General features: G+C 38.0%; 2 protein-coding genes across 2 annotated transcripts; one reads left to right on the top strand and one right to left on the bottom strand.

Annotated features, from left to right (window-relative positions):
• Nucleotides 1-7,794: 7,794 nt before the first annotated feature.
• LOC108117078 lies at nucleotides 7,795-8,564 on the bottom strand. The gene is made up of 3 exons (XM_017229251.2): nucleotides 8,406-8,564; nucleotides 8,127-8,347; nucleotides 7,795-8,070 (listed from the first exon to the last, which is right to left on the bottom strand). Exons 1-3 carry the CDS (start codon nucleotides 8,448-8,450, stop codon nucleotides 7,881-7,883), a joined length of 456 nt encoding a protein of 151 aa, XP_017084740.2. The 5' UTR covers nucleotides 8,451-8,564; the 3' UTR covers nucleotides 7,795-7,880.
• Nucleotides 8,565-11,144: 2,580 nt separating this feature from the next.
• Nucleotides 11,145-12,407, top strand: LOC108117068 (another transcription unit protein). The gene is given in 2 exon segments (XM_017229241.2): nucleotides 11,145-11,843; nucleotides 11,845-12,407. Coding segments are annotated over 2 exon segments (1,167 nt in total). The 3' UTR covers nucleotides 12,313-12,407.
• Nucleotides 12,408-16,179: the final 3,772 nt, after the last annotated feature.

The raw sequence follows: 16,179 nt of genomic DNA on the forward strand, positions 1-16,179 counted from the left end.
AGCGGTAACTAATGATGTTCATAATCGGAGTGGCATGTAAAAGGATAATGGCAAAAGGCTGATTAACAAGGAATGCCAGCCACAACTCCATTTAAGCTCTCTCTTTCACTCTCTGTGGCTTGTGTGTGTGTCTGTTTTTGTGTGTGCTTATGCTTGTGCGAGTGAGCCGGAAGTGTCAGTAGTGGACGCCATTAATTTAGCGGAAATAAACAAACAAAATCAACGGCGAAACAGTAAACCGCAATAGGGGAAAGAGGCGGAGTGAAATGGTTACTAACTGAGGAACAGGCTGAAATCTCAGTACTTGGCATGTGCTTGTGTTTGAACAGGATATGCTCGTGCTCCGCTTATAATTGGAGCATAAAGTGAAGCTGTAAGAGATGTGCAAGGCCGTAAAAAAGGCCAGGAAGTGGCAACAACAGTAACAGAGGAACAGTACCGAAGTACTGAAGCCAAAACCGAAACAGAAAAAGGCAGAAGAAGAAGATACATTTGCAGCTTGGCCTCGTTACAGCACACACACACATACACACTCAGAAAAAGAAACCTAGAGTTCTCTCCTCCTATAAATAAAATCCCCTCAGCGACTCTATTCCTCTATATATATATTCTTTTTTTATTCCTTTTGCCGGCAGAGAGTTAATTTATGACCTACAACAATACACATACAGAAACACAGATTGTTCCTACACTTAAGTGTTATAGCCGAAAAGACTTTCCAATGCCATCCTGTGCCGAGTCATGAATTTTAAGTAACTCTCTCTCACTCTCTTCAGCTGCCTTTTGTTTCTGGCCTTCTTTCCGTTTGCATTCTTTTCACAATTAATGTAAAATTTAATTTGGCCTGGCATGAACACACGTTGCGTGCGAAAAGGGATTGGAAAAGGGTCTTAACGTGGCTGCCGTAATAAAAATGCTTTTCATATAAATATTTCACTTGTCTGCCAAAGGAAAACAATTAAAAGCATTTTGCATTTTTATTCAAGTAATTCAAGATATTAAAAAAATTAGATTAAGCATTTTTCCTTTCAAAATAAATAATTGTTAAATAATTGACCAATAGATTTCATTAAATGTAAATGATTTTTATTGGTTTTAGTTTCAGAACTGATAATCAAATTCTTGTTTTTATTATTATATTGTTCTTCGATTCCAAACTAAAAATCCAATTTTTTTTTTGATTTGAAAAGAAAATATCCGAGATATAAAAATCCTTGAATTTCCTACCCAAATTCCAAATAAATTCTGAAATGTAATTTCCAACTAGCCTTTCTCACTTTTTCATAGCCACAAATTATTACTTGCATATTTATCAAATATTTGATTTTGATTCAATTTATTTAATTATTTCATTATGCAATGCAAACACTATTAGTTCTGCCCAGACATTTATATTACATATTAACTGTAACCAAAGCAGTAACAACTACAAATATATACAATAATGTTGTGGAGCCCGTTGAAATCCTGGTTCATATACACAGATACACACACACACACTTATAGTAAATTGAATGGGCAATTGTGGTTTTCTATTAAAAATGAGTGGGCTTCTCACGCAAAGTGCAGTGTGTGTGGAAACCGCACGAACACATAGACAAATTCCATTTCTGCGTAAGTGTTAGCCAGCAATTTTATGGCTTTGGCTATTATTTTACCATTTCTATTTTTTTGTGTGTGTTTGTGTATGTGTGTGTGTGTGTGTTTGCCTGTGTCTATAAATATTTATTACAATTTTGTTGGGGACCAGAAGATTGAATAGGAAAGGCTGCAGCCGGTCAGTTAGTTAGTTAGATGTAGACAGATATATACTTGCCATGACAGCAAAGTTTGCCAGGACCTCACTCACCCGATTTGGCCCAGACTTCCCATTCAATTAGGCACACATAACTCACAGAATACCAAACCCACATCAGCGGACCAAATTGCTGATTCAATTGCGAATGCGGGTCAACATTTTTTGGGGTAACGAACGAACGGTCGGTTGGTTGGACCCAAGATTTCCATTCAGATTCGTGCACCACAAAAACTTTGTACAATTCCTTGGGTAAATAAATTAGAGTCCAACGTGGGAGGGGTTTTTGGCGGGTAAAATCATTTTTAATTATTTGCAAATAAAAGGCGTCCGAACTCTTGCAATTAAGAACCGAAAAGTACCCACCGAAAAATGAGCAAATCATAATGAATAAATGTCGCACCGGAAATGAGCGGAAGTCTGGCCAAGAGTTGCTGTCCGCCATTACATTTCCGCTCAAGTAACGGGGATTATCAGGAAGGGTTATTCCTAATGGGAAACGCTGCTTGGCATAATAAACTGTTCGTTTCTTTTTGTGGAAGCTTCGTTTTTTTGTTTCTGTTGTTGTTGCCTTCAAAGCGTGTTGACTTTGTTAATAAGTTTCGTAATAAGTTGCCTGGCCAGGCTAAAGGATGTCCAAGGATATAAACAAACCGCAAGGGCATAAATAACCCAAGAAAGCGGCTAAAAAAGTGTGGTGCAAATGGAATTTAAGGAGACTGATTAGTAGGGGTTAAGAAAATACCCTTGAAAAGGAGTAGATTTGTTTCAGAAGTGGTTACTTTTTAATATATATTATGTTGAAATATTCTGAGTTCTGATTGACCAACTACCAAGATCAGTCCTAAAAGTTTAATTACAACTTTGTTGGAAATGTTCTATCGTTTTACCTATTTACCGCCCCTTGATAAATTCCCCGTTTTTTAAGCAGCTAAAAGAGGAAATATCATTCAACGTCACCAAACCGCAAAACCACCATCCCAAGCTAAAGTTCCTAGGCTAGACAAAAACGTTGGAGCATGAGGATAGCGGCAAAAAAAAGATGATTAATTTACGCGTCCATTGGTCTATTCGTTGTCCTTTCTGGGAACTCTCTTTTCGCCTTCAGTGGGAATGGGGTTCATTGTTTGCCCAGATTTACAAAAGCAGCCGAAACTTAATTTGATTAACTTTGAGTAGGTTTTTTCCCTCTTCTTATTATTTTGTCGCCTTTGTCTTTCCGGCTTCGGTTCATCAGCAGATGAGATGCGAGCGGGAAAATGCGGATAGAAGAGGATTGGATTGGAGTGATGCTGGGAGTGATGGTGAAAAAAAGTGGAGGGCAGTTGGACAAAGGATGAGGCGAGAGACAACGACGTTGACGTTGATAATGATGTGGCCAGCCATCATCAGCGCTCGTCCGTTGGCCATAAAAAGTTACAGACTTTTAAGTGTCCTGCGTTGGCATTTTATTTTAGTTTATTGGTTGGCAATGGCAAATGAGAATGCCCCAGCTGAGAGATGAGGTGGAGCGTGTTTATGTCCTGGGCGTTCTACATAGATGAAGCTGGGCTCGTAAATCGGTATTAGTGTACTTAAATGATGTCCACGGCATTGCACAGACAATGAATACGAATCGCGAGATGAAGGCAAATTGAATGCCAATTTTATTTGAACTTAATTAAATGGCTGAACTTTTTTGTTTGAAAAGAAAAACAAGCTTGTAAAATAAAGTTACCAGCAGCTGTTGTAATAATTACTTTAGATTGCAGCACACGGTCACATTGGCTTTTAAAAGGCAAGAAACCTTAAACTGGCCACATTGAATTTTCAAGCTTTAAAACTTAAACTTCTTTTTGAAGAGAACAAAGGAAAATATTGCAAAAGATCTAAGTCATTAAAGCTTACACATGTTTATTAAGAGACATCATTGGATTAAAGTTTAGAAAACACAATTTTCAAAAACAATTACAATTCTATTGATTGCTTTGTCAATTACCAAAGACCTAATATATCAAATCTAAAATAATCTTTTAGTCAGTATTTTATTATTGTTTTTCATAGAAACTTTCGCCTAGTTCGCTTGGTGTAGATATTTTATTCACTCAATATTGAACTTTTCATAACTTAATTAAGCAACAACGAAACTGGAATTGCCTTCATATATGCATTAGTTGCCATAGTTGTTGGATACCCAGGCTGAAACTTTGCCGAGTCTGTGAGGTCTAATGTCTTTGCTTTGGCAATTTGGCTAAGGGCGTTTTGCTGTTTTGTTGTTCAGGGCTGAATTGTTGCTGCTTTTCAGCTGCGATCCTTTCTGCTTTCCTACTGCTGCTGCTGCTGTTGCTGTTGCTGTTCTCGGTAATGTTTGTTTTCATTAACATTATTGTTGCTATTGTTGTTCGTCCAGCAACAACAAAAACAACAAACATTGACGCAACTACACTTGAATGCATTTTGTGTGCAACAGCTACAACAACATAGCCAGTAACAACAATAACAATAGCAACAACTCCAAAAGCCCCCAAAGGTATAATTTCAATTTCAACACTTTACAAACACGCCACAGTTGCGTCATTAACTGGGAAGTTTGCATGCGCGTCTCGTCTGCAGTTTTCCGTCTATACACTGAAGTTTTTAATTGTAGTTTAAGGTAATTCAAATAAGTTCTTAGTTGTAAATGTAGTAGGCTGACTACATGGTCTCCTTAAGTATCTATATAAATCTGATGAACCGAGGTTAAGCTAAGATAAAATCATTGATTGTTAATCCTTTTCGTTTGGATTTTTTCTTGGTTGAGAAGTGTGAGTAAATGGGACGTGTCGATTATAAAAATAGATTTTTATTACATAAAGTGCCTTGAATTTATTAATTAAATACTACAGTTTCTGTGGTAATAAGTAAAAATATAACCATTGTTGAAAGCTCCAGCGGCTTTGGCTCGTCGTCTTTTTAAAGCTCAACATAAGCCAAAAATATTAAAAAGAAAATAAATAAAAAACTATATAAGTACACTTAAGTTGTTTAATAACCACAGTTTTTTTTAAGTTTGTGTGAAAATAAATTAGCTGCTTAAACTTTTCAGTTAGCACCCTGGGAGAAAAAAGGTGCTTTTGATAAATTAAAATTAATTCGTTGAGTGCATTTGTGTATTCATGTCTGTATCGCTGCGTGGCACTAAGTGCGCTGGCTGACGGAAATGGCCGAAAGCTACAACGGCGACAGCAACGTCGGAGATGAGTTCAACGCAGCGTCAGGTGCAGCAGCAACTATAGCAATAGCAACAGCATCAGCAGCAATAGCATCTACAGCAACAAGAACAACAAGCAATAAGCACTTTTCCAGTAGTTGCTGTTGTTTCATAAAACTTTATTGTTGCATGTTTGTTGCTTTGTGCCATTGCTGTCGTCCTGTTGTCGCGGCCTCTGCTGCTGCTTCTGCTGCAATGCTTCAAGCCATACATAAAATCATTTGTGCCACCCCGCCCTCGAGCATTGACTAATGCTGACACCCCGGCAACACGAATCCACTAGCAACATCAGCAATAGCAACAGCAACAGCATCAGCTATGGCAACGTGGCGAACATTACAACAGTTGTGGACCATTAAGTTGACGCTTTTCCGTTGCATTTGCTGCGACATTCGTCGAGATGTTCCAACGACTGTCTGTCGAGGGCGTTGATAGCCATCTAACTGGGCGAGCAGCCGCCAAGCAAAGTGGAAAAAAGGCCACAGTTCCGCTTGGTTATCTACGGCAACCTTACCTTCAAGGAGAATGTGGTTGTCAGGCAGGCGGCTGTGTGGATATCGGGCGAAAGCCCTCGGTGCATATTAAATCGATTTCTGAGTTAGACCAGGATGAAGGAGGAAAATCAATTTCAGTCCTGATGGAATAATCTAATTTTTATTACCGCTGCATAGCCATTCGTCATTTGCTTATTTCTTGGCGTACACAAGCATAGATGGGGTTAGTTTGATAGTTATGCCTTAGAAAAACATAAGTTAACTTGGGAATTTCGTTTTATTATTAAAAATAAATTAATCAAATGAAATATCTCTCTTATCAAAATGAAAGGAATATTGTTTATTAAAATACTTCTTTTTTTATTAAATTGATAGTTTTATCAAATCAGTTAAGGAGTGACTTTGTGTAATTACCTGAATTTAAGAAGTCATCAATCTTTTTCAGCTGTTAAAGTTTCCATAAAATGAAATTAATTTTCCAATTTTGGGTATTTAGTTTACTATGAACAAAGTTTCTTTATTCTATTTGCAATGCTATTGATGCTATTGTTTTAACCGCAGTTGTGTTCGCATAACTTTTATCTTCTTCCACCATTTCTCATCGACTAAATGCTGCCGGATGCACAAGCTGCAAAAACACCGGCAAACAGGATTGCACATTTCTTTTATGCAGTAATCATTTGCGGCACTTTATTGAATTCCGAGCGGCAGCGGCAACCGAAAACAGTCCGCACAACAAGCCCCTCCCACATCCGCTATCCGCCTTCCGCTGGCAGGTGTTGGCTTTTCATTCCTCTCTGCTTCCCTCACCAATCCCCTTAAACCCCCGTCGGTGTCCTTCGCTTGGCATTTTCCCCAAGCGCTTTTTCCGCTTCGATTTTTCCCCTTGTTATTCTTTCCCACACATCACATGCTTGCTTTGGCTTTTTGCTTGCCTCGTGATGTTTGCCTTGCTTTGCCCCAGCCAAAAAGTGCAGAAGAACGTTGCATACTTTAAGGCGAAAGTCAACCGCAAAGTGAATTCCGCCATCGACAAGCGCCATCTTGAAGGGCCAAGGATGATCCACTTGGCTATTTTTCCATAAGTTAGCTTATTTTAAAATTATAAATCATGGATAGTACGAACAGATATAGATGACACACTTAAAAGGATAATCAAGGTTGCCTCAGAAATAACTAGATCTTAAGCCACCTTTAAATTAAATCTGAAAGGCCGAAGACTATAAAATATTTTAACACTAAACTCTTAAATTTTATTAAAAACTAAATTTGTTAAAATTATTCAAGCCAAAAACTTGGCAACACTGCAAGTGTGCTAACTTGGAGACTGGTAATCTTGGGCAATCTTAATGCGGATATATTAAACTTATTTTTACAGCATTCTCTCTGGCGATTGCCTGGCCTGCTCAACAATCTGGATTCTTTATTTTCGTATACATTGTATTACTTGTGCCGCGCCCCCTGTGCCTTCCATATCCTGCCGGTTCCCCAGATTTGGTGAGCGCGATAAACTAACTGCCAGCCTGGGCTGCCTACACCTCCCTCTCCGAGCGCTTTTCAACACTGGCAGACAGACAGTAAGTGGTGGAGGTGGTGTAGTGGGTGATGGTGTGGCATGTGTATGTATTTCGCAACTTGAGCCGCTTGCCACTTCCGATGGCGGTCTATAAGAAAACACTAACACACTTGCTCTAAGGATAAAACTTTTCTACTGCTTTCCATTTTTTTTTTTTTTTTTTTTTGGTTTTCCTCTGACTTATTTTAGTTTTATTGCTCGGCATTTTATTGCACAAATTTTAATATTTATTTTTGCTGTTGGTTTATTTTGCACTATGCCTGGCAGGCGATGTGTGTGGGTTGAAGTGTGTTTGTGTTGGTTTTACCCATACTCCCACACATACACCCTCAAAGGCGGGATGCTTTGTTTGCTGTCTGCTCGCGTTTAGTTAGCGTTTTTCTATTGCAGCTCCATTTTAATGTTTAACAAACTTGAATGGCGCAGTTGAGAGCTCCCGAACAAACAGAAAGAAAATACAAACGATTTTAGCTCTTTTTCGCCATTTTTTCACTCTCTGTTTGCCCCTTGTTTTGTGCGAAAACTTTTGTGAAAATTATTTTAAACTGTTAGTTTGTTTATTTTCATTATTTTAGTTTTTTCTCAGGCGCATGTATCCCGTTTAGAAGAAAATTCGAATTTAATCATTATTAATGAGAATTTTTGCAACTAGCAATTACAAAATGATTTTCAGACATTTTAAAATTAAGAGTATCATTAATGAAGAGCGTTACAACATTATATTTTGATATGTAATTAAACAGTTCACCTACAATAAGTTTCATACAAGGAAAGTTTATATACGGCTTAAAGCCACGCAAATCTCGGTCCAGGCGGAGGTAGACACGAATAATTCATATGCATTCCCTGTTGACTATGAACCTCTTGCTGGGCGTGATGCGCAGGATATTCAGGCTTATAGTTCTTGAAATTCGATGAAGTATGGTAGTGGTCACCACATCCGCCATGGATGTTGGGCCTAGATCCTTGGAGTGCGCTAAATAATAATATAATTTAATATTATCAATCTCATTTTATGATATTTCAACTAACTAAGCATTATATGGAGGAATATATCTTAGATTTCGGTCGTCAACTGTTGGTGGATTCCGGTTGAACCTGGAGGGGTTGGCTTCCATTGTTCCAGTTTGTGGATGAACTGGGGCTTGCATATTAATTGGATAATTGTTTTGAGGCCGAGTGGTCGAGGCTATTATCATCATTTTTCCAACATTATCACTTCCGTAAAGTCTTGCAAACTGCTCAACGCTTTCCTGGCATACAAATTTAACTGCATTAAATAAAAATAACTTAATTAATAAAGATTCTTACATCTGGACAAAATATTCCGGGTAGCTCCATACCGCTATATGCCATGTTTTAAGAATTTAAGAATTTGAAAATAACTTTGTTAATTTTGAAAATGTTAAAATTGAATTTTGGAGCGGATTTGGCTTGTTGTGATAGAAACGAAAATCCAAAAAATATGATCTATTTTGACATGAAAAATTAAAAATTAAAACAATTTCTGACACAATTCTCTTGGCTAGACATACCATATCAACTTTTATGTAGTCTGAGTTAAATTCTGATGAATTAAATAAATTTAAGTGCATTTATTTTTCTCTTTTATTAATTTGATTACCATTCAGATGACCTCTCAGTGCTTGGGGCCAAGTTAAGCGTTAAGCAGTTGACAGGCAATTATTGCACCCGTACATAAGGACATCAACTACTCGGCACATTCGTTTAATTCGCCGTTTATTAATTTACGTTGAAAATCCTTAACGACAGGTTCAGGTTTTTACGGCTGCCACGGCAACCTCATTACCGTCGACTTATTGTAAATAATTATTTGCGGCTTACAAGCATTTTTTTGCGCCCTTAGCGTATGCGGAATTTATGAATAAATCATTTGATCCGCATTTCGCCAGTGGCTGTCGTCCTTTGCTTTCGAGTTGATGACCTTTTCGCCGGATAATATGCAATATGCATTTCCGTGCCGGCGACGCCGATTCGCTGGCCCAGGTGCTTGTTGTTGAGTTTTAATTAATCGAGAACTCATAAAAATATTAAAATGCAAAAAAGCACAGAGCTTATGCCCATACGGTATTCGGCAATAAGGCAATACCGGGGTTATACCGGGGCCATATCGTCAAGAGAGTCGATGATGACGAGTGGGAAATGGCGATGCATGTTTTATTGCCCTTCTGTTGGCATTCCAAATGGGTTTGAGTGGGCGAAGGGCATAAAGCGGCGAGGTCTGCCGCTGTCTGAACAATATTAAATTAATACCGCTTTTTATTTTTATATTTTTGCTTTTATAATTGCCCCATATTATGGCAGGGCTCGAATATTTTATAACATAACCCAAATAAAACCAAATAAGCGTTTTAGTACTGGGAATGTTTAACCCTTTAATCCGATATATTATAAAAATCGAATAAATAAGGAAAGGGACAAAACCCGCTCATCTTATAAGCGTAAATGGTTAGGATGGTAATTATTTTTATATTTTTTTTTGGTTAGGAGTAGCATGACTTGCATTCTTCTTTTACGTTTTAATGCAGATATGCAAACTCTGAAAATACATAGTTTTTATTGTGTCTTTAGCAACACTACATACTTGCAATGTTCTTTCTTAAGTGTAATCTTAAAATAAATAGTAGTGTGTTTAAAAACACTGATGTTGGCCCTTTCCCCAAAATTGTGCTACAGAAATGGTTTGTATTTACTATAAGCATTTCTAAATAGTACCAAAAACGTTCAGGAATTAGTTATAACTATTTAAATTAGAACTGCAAAATCAAAAGTGAAAGATATGTTTATGCCTTCCACAACACTGATTGACAGAAATATAGGTGACTACCCAGTTAGCGGCAACTCTGATTATTAATCGATTGTAAATGTCATTATAGTCTGCTGTCATTGAACAATCAGTGTGCAGCGAAAGAAAATTTGTTTCCTTTGAACTAAATTGATTGAGATTTATAAGGCTTAATAGATCAACCCTGAAGTTAACTGCAAGCATAGAAACATGGAAGGTCTGTATGGACTATTTTCAATAACAATTTATGTTAAAAATAAAATTATTTTATATCAGCAAATAATGAAGCCCCTAGCAATTTGTCTAACCTGAATAGCAAGTAAGTGGTTTTAAAATCTATTATAAGATGTTTGGTAATCTAGATTTTTTCAGCGTTCAGCCAGATACTTCAGGCAAATGTATAAGCCTTTCACTTTCTCCACGACAAACGATAAATAATGTTAGTGGAGTTACAAAATCACCAGGTGATACGAATTTAATGACATCAGCAAAAATTCCATCAGATTTAGAATATTCCAGCATTTCTTCATGGAATATAAGCACCGAGAGCGATTCCAGCAATCGCTCTACTTCTAGCAAGTGCGATAAATCTTCAAAAAAAACGGTAACAACTCTACTTCGAATCCAAACGAAGCAAGTATAAAGCATAAGGAAGATAATGAAGAAAAATCAGGCAATACTGCCGGCGATGAACAGCCACCAACTAAAACTTCTCTGGTTCCGAGCTCCCAGAGCAATCCTAATACCAATGATTGTGTAGTATCGGCTAGTCCCGCACCAGATATTCCTGATACCCAACAAAAAAATGCCATAAAAGAAAATGATATTAATAAGGGCATTTCCATCCCATCGAGCATGATTAATAATAACAATCTTAACTTAAACGAAGCTTCTAGTGGCGCCTTTTTAGACCCCAACGAAATTATAGCTGCTTTACAGGAATACGCAGAAGGTGGAACGGGTGATAAGAATGAAGAACCAACACCTTTGCCAAAAGAAGCCAACGACAATTCAAATTTGATCTTAGGAAATAATCTCAATGAAAAGAGTTATGAAAAGAAAGAAGTTTTGCCAGCAAAGCTTTTCCCACAATATTCTCCAATTTCATCGCCCGAACTTGGATCTCCCACAAGGTTGATCATCGCCTCTCAATGCGGTTCACCGCCTCCGAAATTCAGTTTAATGGATTCTGATAAGCAATCCAAGCCGTCAAACCCAAAGAAAAGACTGCCTTGACACATCTCATGTCTGAGTTAGAGTTTTCCTCTTCTGATGATCCTAGTTTAAATGGCGGTTCCGGTAATAACTCTGAGGATGAGAAATCAGTTTCAAGTGCCGAAAATAAATCATCTAATTCGGAATTCACATATAACAGCCGAGAAGGAATAACTAAAGTTATAAAACCTGTACCGTCCATTGATGACCATTATCGTAAAATATTTGGAAACGAGTTGACGGTGAAGTTTAATGCCACGATTCCGGCTGAAAGTTTTGGTATCCTTGAGGGACCATCGCAGTTCCTGAGGATGCCACACTTTATACCCGTGGAATCTAAGGCTTACAATGCCCTATCCTTGGAGAATCTCATAACTCCAGAAGATCTAAAGGATGAACAGTCTCGGAATGATTTTATAAGTCGTCTTAAGACAACCGTACGTTGGCGAGAGGGCCCGAATAAAGGGATGGAGTCGAATTCAAGGATTGTTCGCTGGTCCGACGGCAGCGAGACCTTCCATGTGGGCGGCGAGGTTTTCGACGTGATGCATCATCCGGTAACCGATGACCATAACCATTTATATGTCCGTCTGGACAGTTTGTACCAATCGCATGGTACTATCAAGGACAAGATGACACTGCGTCCAAAATTGGACTCGAACTTTGGCCAAAGACATGTTCAGGGATTGCGTAATCGAGCCATGAATAAACCACAAACGGGCTGCGTTAAAGGTACTAATGGACATGGGTGCTAATCCTGTGCAGGATCGTGAGCGGCGTGCAAAGGAGGAAATGGCCAACCTACGCAAGGAAGAGCGTGAAAAGCGTCGCGAATTCCAGTTGAATCGCCGGAAGCCACGTGTCCAGCCCATCTATCACTGCACCGCTGATGATACGGATGTCGAGCCACCTCGTAGCGATACGGAGTCTGTAGTCATGCCAAATAACACTCAAGGCATAACCCCCCAAAACCAACAGCTAGGCGATGAGAAGGTTGATAATGGTGGAGATATAGGCGAATCGAACGAAGAGGATGATAGTATCGATATGTCCGAGGATGATGATGATTTGTTAGACGAACCTAGTTGCAGCAACTCTAAGATCAAAAAGGTTAACGGATCAGATTCTGATGAAAGTATCCAGATCAGCAACATCTACCGCAAGCCCAAGCAGTTGATCTATTCCGATTCAGACTAAATTCTAAAAATAAACGCTGGAGAGCGCTGGAGACTAATAAACATAATGCATTACCCCAACAACAATAAAGAGTACAAGCTCTAGCTGATAATTAATTAACAATTTCTCGCTTTTCCCCCAACCCAATGGGCGTGCGGCCATCGCCGTAATTAGTGGGCGTGGCAACTGTACCACACATTAGTTGCTGGCACAGAAATTGCTTAAGGTCACAATGGGGTCGTGATTGCAGCGAGGAGCACTCTAACCCGAATGCCATTGTCCGACTGCCAAACTGGCCGGCATTCCAACGCCCAAAGCAATTAGTGGCTAGGTGCACTGGATTGTTGCCGGGTGTTTTTGGAAGATTGGGTGCATGTGGGTGGTGCAGATATTAGGGGGCGGTAAGTGGATGGATTCGGGTCAACGGCTCAGCCGGATTCTTCTCTTTATAGTTGTCCCGGCCTATGCTTTGGTATTTAGCTAATCAAGCCCAAGAACTAGTTACATTTTTTATGCGTTAATGAAGTTCATGGATATAAGATAAAATATTGCAACAAAAATACAAACATTTTCTTTACAATAAGTCGGAAATATGTTTCTCCTTTAGCCCTTAACAACAATTCACTTACCACCAATCTTCATAGAATTTAAGCTTTGATTTCTATTAATGAACATTAAAGGAGCAGCAGTATTGATTTTTAAGGGGCGTTGGGATGCATTCAGTCATTATTTGGCTGAATGGTGTGATTTGTATTTGCTCATTTAACCGGTACAATTTGATCAGGAGCTTTTGGAACTTATGAGCTTGCACGCCAAGGGGAGCTACGTATATATCCTGACGAGGCTCCTTTTGCATCAAAGGCATATAAGCTCATTACAATGACCCGGCCTTGTTGTTGGCTTTGTCGTAGCAATGCATTCGAATGTAACTGAGATACGCCCCAACATGCTTTGGGCCATAAACTAAACTGTCACGGATTTTCGGTCGGGCAGGGCGGAAAATCGAGCAGCCATATACGACGACACGCCCGTAGGCCAAATATCTTGCACACATATTTGTCGACAAGTTGGCAAACTGTGCGGGCGAAAGGTGGCTAAGTGGGGGGTGGGTTTTGGTCGATGGTGATGGTGGTGGTGGCATGTCATCCTTTGTGCTAATGCAATTTAGTGCCTCCTGCAGCAAATGAACCTTGATTATGTGTTTATTAGACACCAATTTACGCCTGCTGCAATGTTGCAATTTGGCCTCTTCTCCGTCGGCTGCTCTTTCATTTAAGCTAGCTGGCGTATTTAAATTCCACACCATTGTCATAAATATCATATGTCGTTCTACCTTGAATTTGTACAAGAGCATTTTTGGCCTTGCATGTTAACTAAGCTTTTCAAAATGCAATTATGTCGATAGTGCTGATCAAAGAACTGCAACTTGCGAAGTGTCGACCAAGATGCTTGTTTGTGTTCTATCAATTGAATGTTTGGAAATGAGATTAAGTGTGTGATGTGGATTGACGTAAAATTATGTTTACTTAGTGGTGGTCTTTTAATTAAGGAGTATACGACAATCTATACTAATATTGCTCCAATACTATAAACGTTTTTCAACTCTTGTTTTAAAGACCACCTTAAACAAAAACCTAACTTAATTTCAACATTCTAGCGTTTTTAGTTCTCGAGATCTAAGCATTTATAGAGACATACTATTTGCCCGTTTAAATAGAAGTGTCTAATAATTCTGATCAAGAATTTGTGTACTTTATAAATTTATTTTACCTATTAACATAGACTTAACCGAAACCGGATAAACTTCTTTTGATACTACAAATTTAATAAGAAATGAATTTCCAAAAACCGAATATCCTTCAAAATTAATTAGTTTAAGGATTATACTTCAATAAAAAAGCCCTCATTATAATCTTATAAAATGATACGTAACAAACTTTTTATGATCGACCCATATCAAATTTTTATCGCTGTCTGATGAAACAGGAAGTATTTCGGCAACTAACAACCGTTAACTAGATACACTCATTAACCCGAAAGTCTTGGTTTTATAGCCATTAAACATATGCAGCAGGGTTATACTTGTTAGCCAAAGCAAACACAATTACACTTACGCACTCAAATTTATTTACAGGACATAAAGTATACACTCGTTTTCGCACACACACACACACATAGGGATATACCGTTGAACAACCGTATCCTGTTAGTTTACATACCTCAAAGGCATTAATTATTTATGAAGAGACAGGCTGAAATGGAGAGGAGAGAGAGATAGAAAGAGAGGGAGGTAGAGAGTCCAAGAGCGAGAAAGGAATGTAATAAAATTACAAGCAAATGCCGTAAACACGAAAGGTTTTGAAATTCAAGCAAGTGAAAGCGGTATTAAGTTTGCTGGCCGTGACAACTGGCAAACTGGCTAACTGGAAAACTGAAACTGGCCAACAGTAATTAAAGGCTATAATAAAGCTAACGTTTCTCGGGAAAACAGATGGTAGGACGAGTTGGCAGTAGGCACATGTCAGTTGTCAACGCAGCAATTTGACAGGACCCGCACTGAAAACCCCAGATATATCCATTCCCACAAAGACAAGGAACGAGCCACCACAAAAACGAACCTAAATGCTGACCAAGACAGAACGATTCACCAAGATAACTATTGTACAGTGCGAGTCAAAATAATTCTATTAATACCAAATTTAAGAAATAATTATTTAGTTTATCTAAAAAAAAGTTTCTAAAAGGAAAACATTTTAAAAATTTTGAATTATTTTTTGACTTAACTATGTATCTTTCCATTTTTATATCGTTTGTGATTGGATTTATTTTACCTTTTTTAAAAGAATTCAACAAATAAGTTTAAGTCAAGTTTCTTTAATTTATCCCTTATATTACCCTACCTTTATGGAGCCCACTGTACCTATGCGAATGTATGTCCAGCTTGAGAGACTTGACTTGTATTCTTAAGCACTTTGGCTTTGTCGATTTTATGTCTTGCGGCTTGCATTATAAAATTAGTGACATACTCGAATGTGGCAAAATGGTTAGCAGTTAGAACAGGGGGTGGTGGGCAGTAGAGTTCGAGGGGAGTAGTGAGGAAAAGGGCACTTTGACCCCTTTGGGCGATTTGAGACCATTGAGGTGCCTCTGTTTGTGACAGTTGTTAGAATTTCACAGTCTCTCATTAACAATTGGCAATTATGGCACAAACTTGACATGCCTATATGTATGTGTGAACTAATATTTACTTAAATCAATGAACGCTTAGCCAGCGAAATTATTCGATTTAATTTTATTCTATTTTACGGGCGAGATGGTATTAATGGCATTACCATACCCATGTTTGCACACAGTAAAGAGCCTTAAAATCGAATGTGTGTTTGCGCGTGTGTGTGTGTTTTAGGGTCATTAGTTGAATATGCATTAACGTTCATAAATAACTTTACACTTAATGTGAAACAGGCAGACAAGCCACCCTAACAAAAACACACAAACATCCGAAATGCATTTAAGCGGTTTTCGTTGATCACATTTATCATTAAAGCCGCATTCATTGAATAAATAATTCACGTAAACATGCATAACTCTAAATTGCAAATCTGCTTGATTTGACTAATTGTTGAAATTGATAGCAATAATTGATACATTAGGGTGCAATTTCTATCACACAGTTATTGAAAAGCTTTAAAGCTCTTGAATTCGGGTTTTAATTTCTTATCTTAGTTTAAATTGGGATTTATTAGACATAGTATGGTGCATTTTTGTAATATTTTTGTATTTTTCATCTTGAATATCAATACTTTATAAATCAAACTAAATATTTAAAAATGATATATTATTATGATATTTTTTTCCGGTGTTATTCGAAAGACGTTTTCAACAGTAGAG

The sequence above is a fragment of the Drosophila eugracilis genome, unplaced genomic scaffold, assembly GCF_018153835.1.
Source record: "Drosophila eugracilis isolate 14026-0451.02 unplaced genomic scaffold, ASM1815383v1 contig_440, whole genome shotgun sequence".
NCBI lineage: Eukaryota > Metazoa > Arthropoda > Insecta > Diptera > Drosophilidae > Drosophila > Drosophila eugracilis.

Bases quoted from the DNA above. Each gene is read 5' to 3' on its own strand.
- LOC108117078 (XM_017229251.2), bottom strand. From the start codon at position 8,450: ATGGCATATAGCGGTATGGAGCTACCCGGAATATTTTGTCCAGAT. The intron at 8,348-8,405 runs GTAAGAATCTTT...TTTGTATGCCAG, and splicing joins CCGGAATATTTTGTCCAGAT to GAAAGCGTTGAGCAGTTTGC. The intron at 8,071-8,126 runs GTTAGTTGAAAT...ATTATTATTTAG, and splicing joins ATTCCTCCATATAATGCTTA to CGCACTCCAAGGATCTAGGC.